General features: G+C 41.9%; 2 protein-coding genes across 57 annotated transcripts in view; both read right to left on the minus strand.

The window, feature by feature from the left end:
- Positions 1-418: 418 nt before the first annotated feature.
- On the minus strand, positions 419-12,684 carry MRPS10 (mitochondrial ribosomal protein S10). 7 transcript variants are annotated; one of them, XM_078369155.1, is made up of 8 exons: positions 12,528-12,587; positions 10,361-10,530; positions 8,692-8,756; positions 8,529-8,601; positions 6,142-6,278; positions 4,372-4,480; positions 2,094-2,183; positions 419-1,609 (listed from the first exon to the last, which is right to left on the minus strand). In XM_078369155.1, exons 4-8 carry the CDS (start codon positions 8,589-8,591, stop codon positions 1,526-1,528), a joined length of 483 nt encoding a protein of 160 aa, XP_078225281.1. In that variant the 5' UTR covers positions 8,592-8,601; positions 8,692-8,756; positions 10,361-10,530; positions 12,528-12,587; the 3' UTR covers positions 419-1,525. The 7 variants fall into 7 exon arrangements, with proteins under 7 accessions (XP_078225281.1, XP_035151527.2, XP_008992681.3 ...); XM_035295636.3 differs by lacking the exon at positions 10,361-10,530 and having other exon boundaries at positions 8,529-8,598; positions 12,532-12,684; XM_008994433.5 differs by lacking the exon at positions 10,361-10,530 and having other exon boundaries at positions 12,532-12,684.
- Positions 12,685-19,471: 6,787 nt separating this feature from the next.
- TRERF1 (transcriptional regulating factor 1) overlaps positions 19,472-22,823 on the minus strand; it is a 235,203-nt gene continuing 231,851 nt past the window's right edge. For all 50 annotated transcript variants that reach the window (XM_035295654.3, XM_035295656.3, XM_078369167.1 and 47 more), the window contains one exon: positions 19,472-22,655. In XM_035295654.3, the coding sequence (XP_035151545.1) occupies positions 22,331-22,655 (325 nt within the window). In that variant the 3' untranslated portion in view covers positions 19,472-22,330. The remainder of the gene's footprint in view (positions 22,656-22,823) is intronic.

Raw genomic sequence — 22,823 nt, forward strand, 5'->3', positions numbered from 1 at the left:
TTATACCTGCTTTAGGCATTCATGAGTGACAGTCAACAACTGAGCTGAAGGTCATGGGGCACAAAGCTGTAATTCTTTTTATGGTAATGACAGTAACGTAAGTCTGATACACAAGCAGTATGTATTCAACACACTGACACTTGATAGCCTGTCAGGAAAAGAGAACAGGAAATGAATGCGGTTTAAGGAGGGGAAAACTGAGAAGTCATAACTCCTCTAAAGATGTGGAGGGATTCACAAAAGACAGGGACCTGCTCCTGCTATAAAAGGAAAATGAAGCATTTCCCCAGGGTTGCTATGCCAACGTTTCGGCGCACTGAAGACTTGCCTCTTTCAGGGCTTTAACCGCTATTTCATTCCATGGAAAAGCAGAAAAAGTGACATTTACCGAAAGAAAGAGGCCTTAACAGTGAGAAGCTTAAGAAAGAAAAATATTTATCCATGCTTTGCACAATTTTTTTTTTTTTTTTTGAAACAGAGTCTCATTCTGTCACCCAGGCTGTACTGCAGTGGCATGATATTGGCTCACTGCAACCTCCACCTCCTGGGTTTAAGCAATTCTCCTGCCTCAGCCTCCTGAGCAGCTGGGACTACAGGTGCCCACCACCACGGTTAATTTTTCTATTTTTAGTAGAGACAGGGTTTCACCATATTGGTCAGGCTGGACTCAAACTCCTGACCTTGTGATCCACCTGCCTCAGCCTCCCAAAGTGCTGGGATTACAGGCATGAGCCACTGCACCCTGCCCGCTTTGTACAATTTTCAAACGCCACTATTTCTATTCAATTTTGGGGGCTTATTACAGTGCTGGGTGCAAAGTTTATGTGATAAAAGCTTACTGAATGAATGAATCACAGGATAAATGATACAACTGGTAATTTCTTGAGATTATAAATTCCATTACAGTGACCCTGATAGGCAATTCTAGAAAGTTTTGGGCTACAAGAAGTCAGTGCATGTCATAAATGTGTTTGATCTGCTGTAAAGTATATTCACACTCTCCAAAATGTAATGATTAAATGAGATAAAATTGGTTGGTTACCACCCCCAAATTAGCATATGCCAGCCTGCACAAAGGTAAATATCAAAAACTTTAACTGCTCAATTTGAATTAATCAAAGATTCCTTCTAGGAATCTTAAAAAAAGGTGTGAAGAACATTTCAAGCACTTATTTTCAGATGAATCAACTAATATAAGTTAAAAATGGAACAAACTAATAATTGAACACCAGCAGCATAACAAAACAGAATTTTCACTCTTTCTACTTTGAATCAAAGTGGTTTGCTCATATTTGTTGAAATCAGAACTGAAACAATGACATGTATAAAAAGAATAGATAAAAGTGGTTCTTCCGCTAGGGTCCAGTCTGTCATTAAAGTTCCATTCCCTGCTCTCAGCTGATCCGGGCACGAAAACCCAATGGAGCAGTTAGGCAGACTCAAATCAACTCGGCGGGAAGCACTCTCCATACTCATCTGGCCCACCCTCATTTCAAATTCAGGCAAAAATGGCCTCCCTGAGGCTTTAGGACTTGTTTTCTTCTTTTTCTTCTGATACTGTTTCCCAGATTGGCTCCTTGATGTGTTCTGGTAACTGTACTATTTGTGTCTAAAAAAAGAAATAAACAAAACTATAATATAATGTGGATTTAAAAGAACTCTTTGGCTACAAATTGGATTTATTAATTTGTCAAATCCTCTTAACTACCTTTTCTTTTATCCCCCTAGTCTTTCTGCAGGGTTTTGAAATGGAAAGAAGGAAACTTGACGGTAAAAACACTCTCACATATGTAATCTATTTGATCCTCAGTGATCTCCAAGGATTGTCACTTAATTGGATCCCCAAGTCTAGAGAACTATTACTGAGAAGGGAGAACTTTGGAGGTGGTCCATAGAGGACTTGGGCTGAAATGGCAGGATTCTGTTGAAAGGGGTGGGAGCCGCCAACCACTGTGGCAACTCTGTCTCCTACTTTGCCACAGGTTAGGCCAAACTCTACTCAGTGGGCCAGGACCAGGCTGCATGTATCAAAACAACAATACAGATACCATTTCTCTCCTTCCCCCCAAAAGAGGTAGAAATTCAAGCCATACCTTTGTTACTTCCATGGCAACTCCTTCAGGTAAGTTTCGCTGAATATATTCTAAGTAGACATCTGCTGTGCTTCCAGTTAGATGTTCTAACTATCAAACAGGAAAATGGTTCAGGATATGTTGTTTGTTAAAACATACTTTTTTTTTTTAAGACAGTCTCTCTCTGTCCCCTAGGCTGGAGTGCAGCGGCTCAATCGCAGCTCACTGCAACCTCCGCCTCCTGGGTTCAAGAGATTCTCCTGTCTCAGCCTCCTGAGTATCTGAGACTACAGGCGCCTACCACCACACTTAACTAATTTTTGTATTTTTAGTAGAGACAGGGTTTCACAGTGTTGACCAGGATGATCCTGAACTCCCAACCTCGTGATCCACCCACCTCGACCTCCCCAAGTGTTGGGATTACAGGCGTTAAGCCACCACACCTGGCCCTTTCTTTTTTCTTTTTTTTTGAGATGGAGTCTCACTTTGTCACCCAGGCTGGAGTATGCATGATCTCAGCTCACTGCAACCTCTGCCTTCCAGGTTCTAGCCATTCTCCTACCTCGGTCTCCCAAGTAGCTGGGGCTGCAGGCATGCGCCACCACATCCAGATAATTTTTTTGTATTTTTAGTAGAGATGGGGTTTCACCATGTTGGCCAGGCTGGCCTTGAACTTCTGACCTCAAGTGATCTGCCTGCCTTGGCCTCCCAAAGTGCTGGGATTACAGGCATGAGCCACTGCGCCTGGATCTCCTAAAGAATCTTATAAAATCCCAATTAAAAAAAAAGTATGGATCCTTTGGTTGACCGCATGGAGGGGAAGATGGGCCAGAAACCCTCTTCCTCCAAAATGCAGCTGCCTTAAAACTAGGGCTCCATGGAACACAGTTGGCAAGCATAGTATGAAAGCGGTATACTTAAAAAAGGCTCACAAAAAAACTGAAGACAAAAGGACTAGAATATAAGATACAGTTAGTATAAGATTTTCTGTGTGTACCATGATGAGACATGTTTCCGTCAGACATAGGTAGATAAAATATTGAGTTTTTCTTTTTAAGAGTAGGGATTGGCCAGGCCTGGTGGCTCATACTTATAATCCCAGCACTTTGGGAGGCCAAGGTGGGTGGATCATGAGGTCAGAAGTTTAAGACCAGCCTGGCCAAGATGGTGAGGCTACTAAAAATACAAAAATTAACTGGGAGTGGTGGCGGGCGCCCGTAGTCCCAGCTACTTGGGAGGCTTAAGCAGAGAAATGCTTGAACCCAGGGAGCGGAGGTTGCAGTGAGCCGAGATCGTGCCACTGCACTCTAGCCTGGGTGACAAGGGAGACTCCATCTCAAAAAAAGAAAAAGATGCAGAAGTGCTTGTTTTAATAATATTTACCCATTACTTACTATGTGATGAAAAGTATTCTGACTGCTTACATAAATTTTCCATTCTAATCCTCACACTAACCTTATGAGACGGGTACCATTATTATTCTCATTTTATAGACGAAGAAATTGAGGGACATGTCACACAGCCAGTAAGTGCCAGAAATTGGATTCCAGCATTGGCAGTCTGACTCCAGAACCCATGCTCTCCTTAAGCATAAGGCTGTTCTGCCACTAATGGAAGCACAAATGACTAACAGATGAATGAAAAACCTAATGCTGTGCATCACTGACATGGAAAATCCAGCTAGTATGTGAAAGGAGTTATTAAAACTGTGTAAAAACTTAACTAGGATTTTTGAAATATAAGGAAAATTATTCCAATGCTATCTTTGCATAATCTGCATTCCTGAGTTAAGGTATGCACTACCCTACAGGATGGCTTTATTTGAACTTACTTTTCCTACCATGACACTTCCATAAACACTAAAAGATATTTACCTTCTGTATAGCCAACAGACATGGGAAAAAGCAGTCAAATCTAGTCAATGTTAAAGCAAAGTTATATGCCAGTGTGAATTTTTGGTATTTCAAAAATGCCAGAATTTCTTTTTTTTTTTTGAGACGGAGTTTCGCTGTTGTTACCCAGACTGGAGTGCAATGGCAGGATCTCGGCTCACCGCAACTTCTGCCTCCTGGGTTCAAGCAATCCTCCTGCCTCAGTCTCCTGAGTAGCTGGGATTACAGGCACGTGCCACCATGCCCAGCTAATTTTTGTATTTTTAGTAGAGACGGGGTTTCACCTTGTTGACCAGGATGGTCTCGATCTCTTGACGTCCTGATCCACCCACCTCAGCCTCCCAAAGTGCTGGGATTATAGGCGTGAACCACTTGCACCCGGCCCAGAATTTCTTAAAGAAACTCACCTCTAAACATCTGTAAAGTGTTCTCATTTCATACTGAACTCTGTGCTTCTTGTAAATATGCACCGATTTGAGAAGAGTAAATCGCTCTATTTTCCTTGGAGGCTCGTGTCTGAAATTAATGGACAAAACAAAACCTGAGTCACTATGATAACAAAGCATGATTCCATAATTTTGTAGGTCAGACTCACACTCAATTATAGGCATTAACTACCATTTACAGACTTCCATTTGTCAAAACTGTCATCTGGAACAACAACTGCTACCATAAAACTCAGGCCTAAATAAACACTGCATACAGCAACAGAAACCTTTTCCCACAGGCTCAAAACTGAGCCCTGGCATGTCAAGGGTGCATGCATACACACAAACCTGCTGCTTTTGCACCTTTTGGTCTTTTACTGATCAAGTACATGAATTGTGAAGAGTAGCACCGGTGTGGTGGACATAGTTGTAACACCTGCTATATGTCTGTTGTTTTAGGAAAATCTACAGATACATCGAAATCACAAAACTCTAGTCTGTTTTGGGAAACTGTGGGCTTCTGTTTTTGTTAGAAGGCCAGACTGCCAAGGCCCCAGATGGGCCTTGTTTGACAGCAGAAGGAGCAGATGACAAGACAAAGGAAATAGTTCTGCTTGACCCTGCAGTGACTCCAAGGCTATATGAAACTTACCTTGTTCATACAAGAAATTACTGGGTGAATGGTGTTTCTTAGGGAAGATTTGAAACAACGGATATATTAGCCAAAAATTATCACATCCAAAGGGTCTAAAATGATGGTTCATTCACCTACTCTATCTCCCTGCTCCATGGAGATCCCAGAAACATGGCCTTCTTGAGTCTCTTTACGTCAATGCAATTTCCAGAAAAAGGATTTCTTTCATTGTCCTTGTTTACTTATTCTAGTATTTAAAAACTCCAGTGGGGGGCTGGGCACGGTGGCTCACGCCTGTAATCCCAGCACTTTGGGTGGCCGAGGTGGGCAGATCACAAGGTCAAGAGATCAAGATCATCCTTGCCAACATAGTGAAACTCCATCTCTACTAAAATACAAAAGTTAGTATGTGCCTGTAGTCCCAGCTACTCAGGAGGCTGAGGCAGGAGAACTGCTTGAACCCAGGAGTTGGAGGTTGCAGTGAGCCAAGATCACACCACTGCACTCCAGCCTAGCGCCTGGCAACAGAGCAAGATTCTGTCTCAAAAAAAAAAAAAAAAAAAAAAAACCTCCAGTGGGCAGGAAGACATGATTCTGATTAGGATAACATATGACACACTTAACTCAACCCACCATGAGTTTCTATCCCACTTTAAGAGTTCAGACTGGGCCGGGCACAGTGGCTCATGCCGATAACCCCAGCACTTTGGGAGGCCAAGGCAGGCGGATTGCCTGAGCTTAGGAGTTTGAGACCAGCCTGGGCAATACAGTAAAACCCCGTCTCTACTAAAATACAAAAAAAAAAATTAGCTGGGTGTGGCAGTGTGCACCTGTAGTCCCAGCTACTCGGGAGGCTGAGGCAGGAGAACTGCTTGAACCCAGGAGGCAGAGGTTGCGGTGAGCTGAGATCACACCACTGCACTCCAGCCTGGGCAATAGAGCGAGACTCTGTCTAAAAAAAAAAAAAAAAAAAAAAAAAAAAAAAAAAAAAATTCAGAGATCTCTGGTGAAAAGACCAAAAAAAAAAAGTTCTGACCTTCCTGGGATGAGCACTATTTTCTTGGCTGAGCATATTACAGCAGCTAACAGGTGAGATCAGGAAAGGCCATACTCACACTTTAATAGAGATACCAAGTTCTTTAGCAGCAAGCACAGCAAAATATTCATAGCTGTCCAATACAGCCTTATCATGTCCTTTCACTAAAACCGACAGGCGCTTATATAATGTGTCTGGTTCATCAGAGATCGTTATCTAAAATCCAAAAGAAAAGTTTCAGTTTTAGTTCCTCTTATATAACTAGCAAATTTAACACATTACCCTCAATTGAACAACTTCAGAGTTTACCAATAAATGAGGAGAAAAACACTGAGTGACATTTCAGCACTGTTAGCTTAAGTGTCTAGATACTTTCATGTTCAGATCTGGACAATGGGTCTCAAAATATGTTAAAATACCATGTGAATCAAAAGAGTTTTCAAGGCAACCTATAAAATTATGAAAGGAACTTTCCAACTTAATAATTATTTAGCCTCAAATTCACCATGAGAAAGGACTTCAGGATCTGCTAACAAAAAGAGCCTGGTCAGAAGACTTGGACTGAGAACTAAACTCTGCTAATGAGAGCTGAAGGACAATGGGCAACTCATGTCATCTCACTGCACTTTAGTTTCCTGACATGTGAAAGAAGGTAAACCTATGCTATAGCTCACAGTATCTCTCTAAGAAAAAAATAAGAAAACACAGATTAAAGTGCTTATTAATGATAAAACCTTAGTATACAAAGGCAAGCTAGTTCTATTCATACTATTTTTTTAGTAGGTTTAATTCATGTGTGTTTTGCCTGCCCTAATAAACAAATTACTCATTTCTAATTAAAATGATAAGACACTGACTGTACCTGTAACTTCTACCTCTTCCACCCTAATACCTAAAGACCTTAGAAATAATGGGTTTGACATTTCTGACTTTCTTCCAAGAGGTGAATTACCTTCATTTCATTCATCCATTAAACCAGTAAATTATACTACTCATCTAGTGATTCAGAGTTAAATTACTTCACTCCTGAAAGGAGATTTACTTACTAGCCAGAAAGCTAGATATCTACCCTCAATTACTCCAAACAGGTTTGTTCGAAGAAAAGAATATACTCATAGCCTGTGTCATAAGTTGACAGATAAGAAGGGGGAATTTAGCTCGAAGATGTGTTCTGACTGCTCACTACAGGCTGTTAAAAGATACTCCGAATTTGTTAGGAATATTAAAAATCAGGAGATTTCACAAAATCTGGATTTCAGTTTAGCTTGGAAAATTTAGACAAGCTGGCATCACTAGGTCGGATTTCCCACAGGGCAATAAGTGGCTAAATAAGTAGCTGCCGTCTTGCTTATAAAGACAGTGGCACACCATGCCAATTCTGCCACCTTTTCTTTTTTTCCCTTTTTCTGCCACCTTTTCTTATAGGCCTGGTTCCTGCAGGCATCTGAGTTGGAGACTGAAGCTTAAATGTGCTGTCATAGAAACCTATCCAGTACTGGCCAGGAGTGGTAGCTCATGCCTATAATCCCAGCACTTTGGGAGGTTGAGGCAGGCAGATCACTTGAGGCTGGGAGTTTGAGACCAGCCTGGCCAATATGGCAAAACCCCATTTTTACTTAAAAAAACAAAAATCAGCCAGGCATGGTGGCATCTGCCTGTAATCCCTGCTAGTTGAGAGGCTGAGGCATTAAGAACTGCTTAAACCCAGGAGGTAGAGGTTGCAGTGAGCCAAGATCATGCCACCGCACTCCAGTCTGGGTGACAGAGCAAGACTCAGTCATACACACACACACACACACAAAATCTGTATCTCTATCTATATCTCCAGTATCTATTAAGAGAAAAGACAGAAAAGAAAGAGCAGTAAACCAGACATGTGCACAAAGTGAGTACCTACAGACAAATGCCTAGAACTGTAATCCCAAACTGTTAAAGGGGGTTATTTTTGAGGGGTAGAAATGGAAAGATTTAAAAAAATTACGAGTAACACAAAAAACCGGATTGATGGAATCATCACTTCTACAAGGTTACCAAGCTGCTTCTAGACGTTTACTATTTGTGCTAATGCGTTTTCTCCCTGTGAACAACAAAGCACTATCTAGGCCCAGGCTCAATATACAAAATAAAAACAAAGACTTGAAGGCCACAAGAAAAATATTTTTCCGTAACATAACATCAAGTATTCTACATCACAAATTCTGACAACTCTTTAATTATACCAAGCTAAAAGCAACAGACTGCTAATTAGCACAGTTATTTGGGGTAATTCATTCCTTTAGAATTTACTTTGATACCCTGAAGATAATATGGTCCAGGGAGTTAGAGAATATATGCATTACGCATTTGCCAGCATTCTAGGACAAAATCCTTTTATTCATAGAGTGTCTGGGGAAAAAAAAACCCAGTGAAATAAGGAAAACCTATTGCTAATGTAGCTCCTTGTACCAAGAAATAGGGAGTACGTACCACAGGTTTGGTCAAACCCTTTGGAACATCAACATGTAGATTTGAAAACGGTACCCACTTCATACTGGTACTGCTATGTGTGGGAAAACAAAAAAGAGAAACCTAAGTAAAATAGCACAAGAACCTATTTTGTTCAACTGAGCACATCCAATTGTATACTTACAGAAGCAAGCCACCATTTTTGGCTATACTGCCCTTAGAACTGTTTACAGAAAAATTCCCCAATCCCTAAAGAAAAAAAAAGTAGGACATGTGTCAGAATTAAAGTCGACTACCAAACCATTCATAGCTTCCATTAAAAACTAAAGGTTGCCTCATTATTTCAGATGAAGATACTAGGGTAACTAAAATGGCCAAATTAGATTTCATTTAAAAAAAAAAGGGAGGACAATGGTAGAGTTGACGGTAAAAAAGCGGTCTCAAAATACTAGAGAATCTCTATCTTTTAAAGCTTAGGAATAAAACCCTTTTCAAAAAAAAACAATTCTCACATTTTAAAAAAGCTATAAGTTATGTGGACATCAAGAAAAAAATGTGACTTTATTTTCCCATTTTTTTTTACAAATTAATTGTACTTCACTGAAAATTTTTAAGCAATACAATCTATTAAGTGTCTTTATAATTTAATTTGTTGAGTTGGAATAAAAATTCTAAAGTACCCGTCTTTTGATGCTTTCATACATCTTTTAAAACATGCATTTTGCAGCTCGGTGGGGACAACTAGCTTATAAATAAATTGAAATATGTGCTGCAACTTATGCCCATCATTAACTACTGTGCCACATGCTACAACAAACCGGCATTTCCAAATCCTTTACATTAGCTCCCCCTGGTGGAACAAGACTTTCCAGTTTTAGGAAACTTAAATTGTACTACTACATCTAACAGCTAACTGTTTTTTCCTTTAAACTTTTCTGAGATTTTACAGTGCAACTTGAGAAAGTGGAAACACAATAGGATCCTTAAAAACACAATGAAGATGAAAATAAGGCCAGGCACAGCGGCTCACACCTGTAATCACAGCACTTTGAAAAGCCAAGGAGGGTGGATCACTTGAGGTCAGGAGTTCCAGAGCAGCCTGGCTAACATGATGAAACCCTGTCTCTACTAAAAATACAAAAATTAGCCGGGCGTGGTGGCAGCACGCCTGTAATCCTAGCTACTTGGGAGGCCAAGGCAGGAGAATTGCCTGAACCTGGGAGGTGGAGGCTGCAGTGAGCCGAGATCACGCCACTGCACTCCAGTCTAGCGGCAGAGCGAGACTCCATCTCAAAAAAAGAGAAAATGAAAATAGGTTTAGCATAAGTGAAGTTTCATGAAAACAAGTGATGGTCACCTAAGTATGTTTTTGTTTGTTTTTTGGATTTTTCTTGAGACAGGGTCTCACTCCGTTATCCAGGCTGGAGTGCAGTTGTATGATCATGGCTCGGACCTCCCAGGCTCAGGTGATCCTCCCAACTCAGTCTCCCAGGTAGCTGGGACTACAGACACGGGCCACTAGGCCCAGCTAATTTTTTGTACTTTTGTAGAGATGCAGTTTCGCCACATTTCCTAGGAATATGGTTTCACCATATTCCCAGGAAGGACCACTCAAGCCTATTCTTAGCTTATTGTCCTTCCTCTTTTTACTCAAGATAGAGACAAATCATAACTCTATAATCTTTCTTGCACCGAAGGGGAAAAGAAAAGGAAAAAGGAAATCAGGTACAAATACAAGGTGGTAAGAGGTATGTGCCATTCTTCAGACATAATCCCATAGAAAATTCCCTCCCAACAATTATGCCAGTGACCCCACAATCTAGTTGTACAAGAGGAGCAAGAATATTACAAACCTCTGCTTTTTTTTTTTTTTTTTTGAGACGGAGTCTTCCTCTGTTGCCCAGGCTGGAGTGCAGTGGCTGAATTTTCGGCTCACTGCAACCTCTGCCTCCTGGGTTCAAGTGATTCTCCTGCTTTAGCCTCTTGAGTAGCTGGGATGACAGGAACCTGCCACCACACTCAGCTAATTTTTGTATTTTTAGTAGAAACAGGGTTTCACCATGTTGGCCAGGCTGTTCTGGAACTCCTGACCTCAAGTGATACGCCTGCCTCAGCCTCCCAAAATGCTGGGATTATAGGCATAAGCCACCACGCCCAGCCTTAAAGACCTCTGCTTTTAAAAGCTGGAGTTTAAAGTGCTATTACATCCACGAATCAACCTTAAGAAGTTTTAAAATTGCATTTTTCTTTGTATTTCTTGAGAGTTTGTGTGTGTGGGAGGGGGGCGGTGGTTTGGAAGGGAGGGCTGTCTGGGTAAATGTCTTAATGAAACAGTTCAGAAATTTCAACCTCTAACACCATCTGATTTTTAAGAACAGTGGTTCTCAGGTGGGGCATGGTGGCTCATGCCTGTAATCCCAGCACTTTGGGAGGCTGAGGCAGGCAGATCACTTGAGGTCAAGAGTTCAAGATCGGACTGACCAACATGGTGAAACCCTGTCTCTACTAAAAATACAAAAATTAGCTGAGCGTGGTGGCACATGCCTGTAATCTCAGCTACTCAGGAGGCTGAGGCAGGAGAATCGCTTGAACCCTGGAGGTGGAGGTTGCAGTGAGCCAAGATCGTGCCATTGCACTCCAGCCTGGGCAACAAGAACAAAATTGTCTCAAAAAAAATAATAATAATAATAATAAAGGCGAGGTTAAGCTCCTAGAATTTTGAGTTAAGATTACAAAAAGGACCATAGCTTAATATTCTGAATGAAAATTTAGTAGCAGCTGCAAGAAGAGGCCATGTGGATCAGGTTATTAAAAAAACATCCTGAAAGTAGGCAAGCCTCCTATACCCTTGGTTTAGTTGAAAGGACCTTGCCTCGCTGGAGAGCAAGCAACTGCTTGCTATCCTGCTGTCACTGTCTTCAGCCCAAAGGGAACCATGTCACACCACGTTACACACATGATGGAATAAAAGGTCAAGGTTTGTTCATGGCTAATGATGGCTAAATGACACCTCCATTTCTAGCATTTGTATAAACTGTTAGCACAATCCCGTAATAGTGAACAAAAGGAAAAAACAGTGGTTCTCAAAAATGTGGTCTGAGGACGTCTGTGGGGTCTCTGAGACACTTGCGGAGGATCCAGGAAATCAAAACTATTTTCATAATACTAAGACTTTATTTAAACTTTCCCACTCATTCGCTTACCAGTGTACAGTGAGGTTTTCCCGTAACAGCCTGAGGTGTGATATATCAAAATATTAAATGCAGAAGCAGATTTGAATCTAGCTGTCTTTTATTAAGCCGGAAATTAGAGAGCTTCAAAAATGTAAAACATTGCTGCTCCGCACTCAGTTTGTTCAGAAAGTTATTTTTCATAAAGTGTTAGTTATAACACGTAATGAGTTATTGTTACTTTTAAATCAACACATATTCTTAAGTTTTATTTTCTAAAAAGCTAAATACAGATAGCTAAAACCCACAAAAGCAAAAAAGCTCTTTGGATTCCTCAACTCCGAAAGTGTGATCTCAAGACCAAAAAGCATGAGAACCGCTGCTGAAAAGTTTTTGCTTCTCCTCCAAATAACTGCGCAGAGGATATCTAACCCACTCTTCTGGCTCGAGACCTTCCTCTAAATCTGGGTGCCAGGAATGCATCTCAATTTAGTTCCATGGAGTCTGAGATCTTGCACCAGCTAATTTTCGCGAGGCAAATGTCTTGTCTTCTCTGAGCCTCAGCTTATTTTGCAAACGTGAAAGGAGGGGTTTTGGAACATAGGAAGTACAACATCTTTTCCAGCTCTGACATTCTACGATTATCCTGGTGCCTATCTTTACCCGAATTCGTTAATTTATGTTTAATTCCATGAGAGAATTCTGATTAAACCAGCCCCTTTCTCGTCACTTTCCTGTAAACGGCGCGAGGTGACGGATAAATATCAGGAAAAATCCTGATGGGCAGAGCGGCTGGTGGCAGGGAAACTATCGCGGTCAGCCTTCCTAGTCTCCCTAACCCACCCGGTACCTGCCAGAAGCGCTGGCACACGACCCCGAACGCGGTTCGCGCCGCCATCTTGCCGCTCCCGACCTCTCAGGATTCCTTCCGGGGTTACAGTGGCGTTCTCGGACCATAGAGTTCCGCAAAAGGAGAGAACGTACATCCTCATGTTCCGACGCTGGAGCAACCATAGAGACACGATCCCGTGCCTTTCGGGGCTGGAATGTTGGCTGGCCGAGGCCGGTGTTGATAGAATTGATTCGGCCGGTGACTGTATAGTTACCAAGCCCCATTTAATATTCTTTAAATTGTCTGTGTGTGCTTGCACACACACACATATATCTATTTATTTATTTACTTATTTTTTTTTCCTTTTAGGAAAAACAACCTCAGACTCCTGGCTCAAGTGATCCTCCCAACACAGCCTCCTGAATAGCTGGACTACAAGCGCGTGCCACCACAGCTAATTTTTTTTTTTTTTTCTTGTAGAGACGGGGTCTCGTTGTATTGCCCTCGTTATTTTGTGGGCTGGTCTCGAACTCCTGTCTTCAAGTGATCCTCAAGCCTTGGCTTCCCAAGGGATTGAGATTACAGGCGTGAGCCACCAAGCCCAGCCCGAAACTAATATATTGACACCATTTACTTAAGTAGTGGAATAATGGGTAATTTATTTTCCTATTTCTGCATTTTTCAAAATTTTAACAAAATCTATATTTAATAAGAGAAAGAAAAGTCAGCCACTATTACTGGGTGTAGTTGCCACTCAGTTAGTTACCTTATTGCAATGATTTTCTAATTATGGTTCTTAATCCTGCCTTCCCCACACCAGTTTGAATTCTTGTGCTCCATCCATTTTGTATACCACTATCCTACTAATCTTTCTAAATTATTCATTTCCCTATGTTACTCTAGTATGTAGGAATTTGCAATGGCTAGCTTCATCTACAACAAGCCAAAAGTGTTTTGACTAGTTATTAATGTCCACCATAATTTTTTTTCCAAATAAAAAGATTTATAACTGGGATTTGCTGTAATAAAAACTTCTTCAGGCCAGACACAGTGGTTTACACTTGTAATCCCAGCACTGTCGTAGGCCGAGGTGGGCAGATCACCGGAGGTCAGGAGTTCGAGACCAGCCTGGTCAACATGGTGAAACTCCATGTCTACAAAAAATACAAAAAATTAGTAGGATGTCATCGTCGTGTGCCTACGGTCCCAGCTACTCGGGAAGCTGAGGCATGAGAATCACTTGAACCTGGGAGGTGAGGTTGCAGTGAGCCAAGATAGTGTCACTGCACTCCAGCTTGGGAGACACAGTGAGACTCTAAAAAAAGAGAAAAGGCCAGGTGCAGTGGTTCACACCTGTAATTTCAGCACTCAGCACTTTGGGAGGCTGAGACAGGAGGATCACCTGATGTCAGGATTTTGAGACCAGCCTGGCCAACATGGTGAAACCCCCTCTCTACTAAAAATACAAGTATTAGCATGGGGATGTGCACCTGTAATCCAAGCTATTTGGGAGGCTGAGGCAGGAGAATTGTTTGAATCCAGGAGGCAGAGGTTGCAGTAAACTGAGATTGAGATTGAGCCACTGCACTCTAGCTTGGGGGACAGACCGAGATTCTGACTCAAAAACAAAAACAAAGCAAAAAACCAACCAAACAAAAAACTTCCATCTGTGCAAATTTTTAAACATTTATTTTTATTATTTTATTTTATTTTCTTCTCATCTTAAGGTCTGCTTCTATAGTACTTTTTTTTGAGACAGTATTTCCCTCTGTTGCTCAGGCTGGAGAGCACTGGCTTGATTATATTTCACTGCAGCCTCAAACTCCTGTGCTTAAGTGATCCTCACACCACAGCCTCTGGAGTATCTAGAACTACAGGTTTTTGCCATCATTTTAAATTTTATTTTTGTTTTGTAGAGACAGAGACTTGCTATATTGCCCAGGCTGGTCTTGAACTCCTGACTTCCAGCAATCCTCTCACCTTGGCCTCCCAAAGTGCTGGTTTTACAGGTATTAGCCACTGCACCTGGCCCATTTGTGCACATTTCTAAGCTTTATTTTCCCAAAGTGCTTTCATGTATGCATTTTAGCCTAAAGAAAAACTCTAGCCTTATACTCAAATCTGGTTTCTATTCCCAGGTTTACCACTTAGTTGAGTGACTTTGAGCAAGTTACTTCCCTGCCCTGAGCCTCAGTTTTCTCATATGTCCAAAAAAAGATAACAGTAGTTGCTACTTCCGGTAGTTGCTGTGGGAATTCAATGCAATACCAATGTCTGGTGTTTAGTACAATGCCTGCCATGTAATGATACGCTATAGATGTTAGCCACTATTTCTGCCATGAAGTTTCTACCTCACCTGCCTCACAAGGCTGTTGAGAAGATTAAAAATAAAAGGATCAAGTTTATGAGAATATTTTGTTGCGGGCGGATCACGATTTCAAGAGATCAAGACCATCCTGGCCAACATGGTGAAATCCCGTCTCTACTAAAAATACAAAAATTAGCTTGGTGTGGTGGTGTGTGCCTGTAGTCCCAGCTACCTGGGAGGTGGAAGCAGGAGAATCGCTTGAACCCTGAAGGTAGAGGTTGCAGTGAACCAAGATCATGCCACTGCACTCCAGCCTGGCGACAAAGCAAGACTCCATTAAAAAAAAAAAAAAAAGAATTATACAAATATAAAGCTGTTTTTTTCTTCCCACAAAATTATTATTACCCTATTTTGCAGGCAAGAGAACCAAAGAAGAGGCAGAATAGTTTGTCCAACAGCACACCTATCTAGGAGATAGAAAAGGTCTAGGAGCAGAAACCACTTTTCCTGCCCCTCAGGCTGGCTTCTGTTTATTAGAGTTCAGTCCGTTTTGAGGTGTAGCAGAGAGTCTAGAGCGGCCTTGCACCACAGTATGAAAACAGCACACTTAGCCTGTGTGCGCTTCTGCCGGACTCAGCGATGCTTCACGTTGGCAGGCTGCCCAGTGCCCTTCTTCGAATCAGGTTCTCTCTGTGAATTGGATTTCCCTTAGCCAATGGGGTTTTCCAACAGCCTCTCCACCCCCAGTTCCGTTGCTGCTTCCAAAGTTTGCGTCAGTCTGTCCAGACAGCACTTCTGTGAGGGCTCCTCGGCCTGCCTCTGTCCCCTTTGAGTAGCCTCAGTTGGATAAATGTTCTGCAACCATAATGCTTGCAAACGACTTTCACCTAAGTTACCTACTCTGATCCTCACCAGAAGACATGGATTTTGTCCTAATTTTATAAATGAGGAAACCAACGTGAAATGACTCACTCAAGGTCATGCAGTAAGTTAGTTACAGCTAAACCAATAACCATCTTAAAAGTGGTGTCTGGTCGGGCGTGGCGGCTCACACCTGTAATCCCAGCACTTTGGGAGGCTGAGGCAGGCGGATCATGAAGTAAAGAGATCGAGACCATCCTGGCCAACATGGCAAAACCCCGTCTCTCTTAAAAATACAAAAATTAGCCAGGTGTGGTGGTGGATGCCTGTAGTCCCAGCCACCTGGGAGGCTGAGGCAGGACAATCACTTGATCCCAGGAGGCAGAGGTTTCAGTGAGCCAAGATCGCACCACTGCACTCCAGCCTGGGCGACAGAGCAAGACTCTGTATTAACAAAACAAAACAACCAGTGCCTTTTCTACCTCTGCAGCGGACTGGGGCTGATTCTATGATGCAGTTCAGTTCAATTTAAATCTCTTGGATAATAAAACCAGAAATACCCACCCACCACCCTAGCACCATTCCAGAAGAAATAGAGGTTTATTTTTAAAGACTTGTGTGGTCTGGACAGCTCCTGCAACTGGAAAGGTATGCTCAAAACAGTCTTAGGGACTAGATACCCTCTTCACTCCTGAGGCCAAATGCGGTTTTTTTAATGATGGGCTTTCACTGTTTACCTTAATAAGTTGCTGCTCTCTCGGGACTCTGCGTGGCCACTGCCCGCTGCTTTTGGCTCGCCACGTTTCTCCATTCATATTCTCAAATGTGGGTATTTGATTTGGTCCTCTCATCTTCCTGGGCTGAGCCAAATGTGTCACCAAACAGCATATGGGCCTCATGGTTTGGGGTCAAGTGCCAACTTCCTAGGGCCTAGACAGCAGTCACTGTAAGGGGCAACATCAGGTTTTACTAAGCGTAGGGCTGTGAGCCATACTCTTTGGCATAAGGTGTGGGCATGGACAGCGTCTGAAGCTTGGCCTATCCATTAAGGGTCTCTTTCCTGCAGCCTAAACTTCCAGACATCTGAACTCATGGCAGGAGTCCAGTGATTCTCAGTAGCTGACGCAAGGAAACCTTGCTTTATGTCCAGAAAAAGTAAATATAGATACATCAGATATTTTACAGTTAATCATAATTTGATTGTGCCAGCTGTTCTGTTTTTAAAGACAGCCCTTTCCAAAAGATTCTTTCTTACATAAAGGAAGCAATCAGCCCTTTGGCTCCTTTACACAAGGATATCTGCAATTCAGAGATCACTTATGGTTCTCTTAGGAATATATTATTCAATTTCTTAAAATGTCTTCCTAATTATACTTTGCTATGTCAACATGAACACTCATCCGAATTCCTAGAGCACATCTCAGCTCGCTGGTGCTGGCTGAGCATAGTAGATGGGGAGTAAATGGAATTCAGGATTGGCCTTAAGTAAACCTCAAAGAGGTTTTATTTACACACACATTCTCTCTCTGCTGAACACACACGGGGATGAGCATACCTGGAGGACTGGAGAGGTAACTCATTGAACAAATAGTTGCTGAGCACCTGCTATAAATTGCTGTGTAAATGTGGGTGGCAGTGAAAGGATTCTGAATATTGATAGGGCTCTTCTCAATGCTGGAATTGGATATGTTCCAAGGCCCCCATATGTCTTTCTAGGTATTAAATTCCTTGGCAGGAAGGAATCATGTACAGCCATCTTTATACACTCTCCTCCCCAATGTGTAATACAGTGTGGAATAATGCTTGGTACTTGGTGGCTCATGGGGACTGACTGAATAAATGTAACAGTAGAAGAACATCTTCCAATTAGGTCTCCAGAAGTAGACTTTAAATGTACAACACTGGCTGAGTCACACAGTTTCTAGAGGAATAGCTATTTTATTTGATATAGGTTGTCTAAAGTAAATAGCTAAAATTAAAGTTAAAAAAAAAAAAAGAGGTCAGGCACAGTGGCTCACACCTGCAATCCTAGCACTTCAGGAGGCCAAGACAGGATTATTGCTTGAAGCCAGGAGATCAACATCAACCTGGCCAGTATAGTGAGACCATGTCTCTATTCATTTAAAAACAACAACCTCCCACCCACCCAAAGAATCTAGATACAGGTGTTGAATAGGCATTCCCCACTTAAAGCAAATTTTGTATAAAATACAGAATTTCAAGGCTGGGCACAGTGGCTCACGCCTATAATGCCAGCACTTTGGGAGGCTGAGGCGGGCAGATCATAAGGTCAAGAGATCAAGACCATCCTGGCCAACATGGTGAAACCCCGTCTCTACTAAAAATACAAAAATTAGCTAAGCGTGGTGGCATGCACCTGAAGTCCGAGCTACTTGGGAGGCTGAGGCAGGAGAATGGCTTGAACCTGGGAGGCGGAGGTTGCAGTGAGCCAAGATTGCGCCACTGCACTCCAGCCTAGTGCCTGGTGACAGAGCAAGACTGTCTCAGAAAAAATAAAAAATGAACAAAATAAAATACAGAATTTCAAAGTTCTATAGTTTTCTGTTGACCATGAAAAAGCAAACATACAGCCAGGTGTGGTGACTCACACCTGTAATCCCAGCACTTTGGGCAAATTGCTTGAGGCCAGGAATTCAAGACCAGCCTGGCCAACATGGTAAAATCCCACCTCTACTAAAAATACAGAAATTAGCCAGGTGTGGTGGTCCGTGACCTGTATAATCCCCACTACTTGGGAGGCTGACGCATGAGAATTGCTTCAACCCAGGAGTGGAGGCTTCAGTGAGCCAAGATTGTGCCACTGCACTCCAGCCTGTGGAACAAAGCAAGACGCTGTCTCAAAAAAAAAAAAAAAAAAAAAGTAAACATACTTACTCGAATTTGGAAATGCAGATTTAAAATACAAATAAATCAGGGTGGACTTAGATGTTGTGGAGGATTTAGTGTAAGACACCTGTGTGTCACGGTGTGCTCCTTTGAATCACAATTTGAGTCATAAGGTTTAGAGACCACCAAGTCCCCAAGTGTTTCATCTGCTGCTAGTGTCTGGAGTTGGGGGACACTTTAATAATGAGCATTAAATTTTCTGATCAGCAGACTTAAACTTGTTGCCTACAGAAACCAATTAACAGGGAAACTAGCATTTACCCAGCACTGAGAAGTCATAGCAGTGGCTAGAAAGAAGAAATATTTAAGGCAAACGAAACGCAAAAAGATAGTATTTTATTTTCAGAGCAGCTGATGCAAGATTGAATCAGGTTTTCACAAATAAATATGACAGTGTTTATTTGGTTACATCTCCATTTGATGAATGTCCATCTATAGGAACTGTAATAACTTTCTGAGAAGGCTAATGATTAGAATGTGTTAAATAAAATTTCCCTGGGTCTCTTTCTGAAGAAGCATTGTGATAATTAAAAAAAAAATGCCTATCACTCAGATGGGAAACAATCTAGAATGCCCCAGTTTCTGTCTTTCTTTCCTTTCCTTTTTTTTTTTTTTTTTAAGGAATGCACCTTTTTAGGACAAGTCTATAAAACATCTTTATTTATTTGTTACATATGATGTTTAAATATAACTTTGCTTTCAAGCTTCAAACTTTTTTTAAACCCCTGGTAAAATAAGACTTTTGGTTCACCTTAACAAAAACTGACCTAGGAAGAAACATTTTTAGCAAAACGTTATTATAAAATTCACTAGAAAATACTGTCCTCTTTTTGCCAAAATGTTACATAAAATCCTTATTAAAAATACACACATTACAAAAAAATTATGAATATGCTATACATAGTGCTTTAATGTGGACCAAAGGACTTGCATTCCAGGAAAATACAGTTAAGCACACTGGATACTATGACGTCAACTTATAATAGTGCAAACCTGAATAAATTACATCCTGATATGGAAGGCATGCAATTCATCTGCTGAGAATAGAACATAACAAAGCCAGAACAGGAAGCAATCACAACTACTATTTAAAAATGTTTTCCTTTTTATTACATTAGTTTTTTTCAAAAATACTTTTCTTTACAATAGAACTCCTAGAAAATATTTACAACCTTCCTCTAATAAAATATAACAGCAGTTAAATATATTTGAAAATAAGATGGGTTTTTCCATAAAATATATCTGTTAACTTTTTATATACAAGCTTTCTCAAAGAGGTCTAAATTCACTAATGAAAAACCATCTGATAGTAAACAGTAACCGAGTTGAAGACATTAACCATTAGGAAGAAAAGTTCTTTGGGGGTGGGGTCAGGGGAGAAGCTAAAACACAACACATACATGCAGGCAGAATCATTTCAGAAAAGAAAAAAATAAGTGCAACGTTGTACTAGGAAGTCCATTCTTGAAGTTGATAGTCAAGAAATACTAATTCAGGAATTCGAACTGTCTCGTTAAGGAGGAGTTCTTTGGTTGTTTCAAGTAAAAAATCCTTATGCTATACTGCATGGAAAATTAAAAGTAAGTTGTGCATTCTATTTTTGCCATGGCAACTAAGTTTATTTTTTAATGTTATAACTGGAACCGCTGGGCAAATCCCCAAACAGAGGCAATACATTTGCTTTATGAACACTTTTCTGCATGTTTGCTCCTTTGATAGATAAGCTTCTATAGCGCCCTTCTAGCTCACTCTCAGACGCCTGCTAAGTGGAGGGCAGTGGTCCCCGGGAGAGACGATCAGCCAAGGGTTTGAGAGCTGGAGTGGTTTGGCTACAAAGTTGGTGCACACTGCCCAGGCAGCTCTTGACTCACAACTACTTGGATTAAACAGGATAGCAAACCTTTCTGAAATGGCAGCAAATGAAACTTGTTTTCCCCCTAAACAAAAGATGTAAGAAAATGCCAAGACCTCTTCTTTGAAAACAGAATGATGGAAAAGAGTTTTATTTTTTCTTCTGTCCACGGCTTTCCTGAAGCCTGTGTGGGGCTGCTGTGGGTCACAGCTGGTCCCTCTCATGTGTGCTAAAAGCTTTTGCAGAGTCAAAGACAGCAGGTCCTACTCTCATGCTTCTGCTGATACTCTCTCTCATGTCAAGCTATGAATGTGCCAGCAAAGTGGCCCAGTGTGATAGGCACACTTACATGGAGCTGAGAACCAGCATCCTGGGGTGGGCAAGTCCTGAAAACACCCGCCCAGGAAATCACGCAGCATTAACTCTGAAAGGGGAGTTGCGTGAAGCAGGATCTGCTCTGTACTGGGGCTCTGTCCCAGCCTGAGTTTTGCCCTAACGGTGGGATAGGTCAGTCTGACTCAGCTCAAAAGCCTGGGGCTAAATGGCATTTTTGAAGGATTACAGGTTTATTACCTTCAAGTACAAACAGCAACCCTGCTGACAGGGACAGGAGGAAGCCGAGCAAAGTCATGGAGGTTAGAGAAGTCTAAAAGTGCTTTGGTAAGTGATTTGTAATGAATACAGTCATTGTTTGAATGCAGACATTATAGCTAAAAGTGTGTCTGAAGCCACACTTTTTGTTGGCCTTCAATGCTATTTGTCTTGTATTTGCTATCATATGTGTTAGAAAACTGTGTCTTACAGCTACCATCAAGGTAAACTTCAGTCCAGCGGATGTGAATTACAGCAAAATCCCAGTGAATGAGGTCTCACAGTACTTCTAAGTGGCACAAGTAATTTCAGAACTCCACTAATCATTAACAGTGTTGCTTTTCTGATTTGTTTTTTTGGGCAAAAGAACACTTTCTGGCATTCTAGGTACTTCAATGTGTGCCCTTCAATCACCCTAAATTGAAAGCAGTCCTGGCAACTTAAAACATGCCTGCAGATGGGTCTCTAGTCAGTTCATGCTGAACACAGCTCTGCCACCCACAACTTGGAGCTGACCAGACCCCAGGGAACATGGAAGAGGACAGGACGCACCTGCTCTAGAAAACCAGGTCCTCAGTAAACACTGCTTGGAGTGAAAGCCTAAAATTATACAGTACTCCATTCCTGCAAACAGGCCAAAGGATGAGAGGCAACTAGGGAAACCTATTTTCACATTTGGTCATCTCCTCACACGTTGTGTATGCTGGAGGAGAGCTGCGTAACACCAGGTCTTGCTTTGCCCCTGGAAAGCTGCCCCTAGCATAGAATCTCCAGGCAAAGATGCCATGCTCACTGCAAACTACGGAATGAGGTCAGAACAGAATCAAAATAACGCTTTGTGGGAAAAGATGGCCCCAAGGCCCCAGCACTAAGAGGGTCGTCTGCCTCACACCACACACACACACACACACACACACACACACACACACACACACTCTCACACACATTCACAGCAAGCTTTGGGATAAAAGGCAACCGGAATGGTTGACATCTGAACGCAATGGAACATGAAGGACAGCTTCATTCCCTGCTGGGAATGATTTCATGAGAAGGTAGCCCGGATGAAACACCTCTTAAAGATAGTTGTGCCAATTATTTATTCCCCCAACCCCCCACAAAAACAAATTTTTTTTTTAAATAAAAGGAAAAGAAATGGGATTTTTTTTTCTAAACCTGAATAAAATGACCACTTTTAAAACAGGTAGTTTAAAAGGGTTACAAAACAAGCAGGCAGTCCAGGTTTCCTGATTAATGAAGACGGAGGCCGTGGGTTTTCACTGTCTCTAAGTGCCACACAGGGCTTTATAGTTCTGCATCACCCTGAAGCAAGACCGAATCTTGATCATTCAAGAGAAGATCGGTGTCCACGACTTCTGCCTCTTCCATGACACCTCCCAACTGTTGGACGACATCATCATCGAGGATGTCCACGTCCTTGATGGGTTTGATCAGACTCAGCTGGTCCAGGGGCAGCAGCCCTGGCGCCCCCACGGGCCCCGTAGTCCTCTCAATCGTGGCTGCCATCTCAGCTGCAAAAGCCGCCTTCTGAGCCTTTTGCCGCTGCTGTTCCTCCTGCTGCCTGTGAGTTTTCATGTGCGCATTTCGGCTTTTGATCTTGAAGAAGACTCTAAAAATAAAGAGAGGTGTGTAGAATTTAGAAGGATATCAGAGTTCTTGGAAATCCACGTGTCCTATGGGGAATGGGGGTGGGTGGTCTGACAGAGTCCCTGGCTGCTCAGCTTCTAGGACCTCCTTCCCCTATGACCTGTCACCTCTCTTCCTTCCTCTCCAAGCA

The sequence above is a fragment of the Callithrix jacchus genome, chromosome 4, assembly GCF_049354715.1.
Source record: "Callithrix jacchus isolate 240 chromosome 4, calJac240_pri, whole genome shotgun sequence".
Taxonomy (NCBI): Eukaryota; Metazoa; Chordata; class Mammalia; order Primates; family Cebidae; genus Callithrix; species Callithrix jacchus.

What these genes read in the sequence shown, in the direction of transcription:
- MRPS10 (XM_008994433.5), bottom strand. Translation starts at nt 12,669, where the DNA reads ATGAGGATGTACGTTCTCTCCTTTTGCGGAACTCTATGGTCCGAGAAC. An exon ending in AGGGTTTGACCAAACCTGTG is followed by an intron (nt 6,279 to 8,528) that starts GTACGTACTCCC and finishes TTTGGATTTTAG; the next exon opens with ATAACGATCTCTGATGAACC. An exon ending in TTGCCATGGAAGTAACAAAG is followed by an intron (nt 1,610 to 2,093) that starts GTATGGCTTGAA and finishes TTCTTTTTTTAG; the next exon opens with ACACAAATAGTACAGTTACC.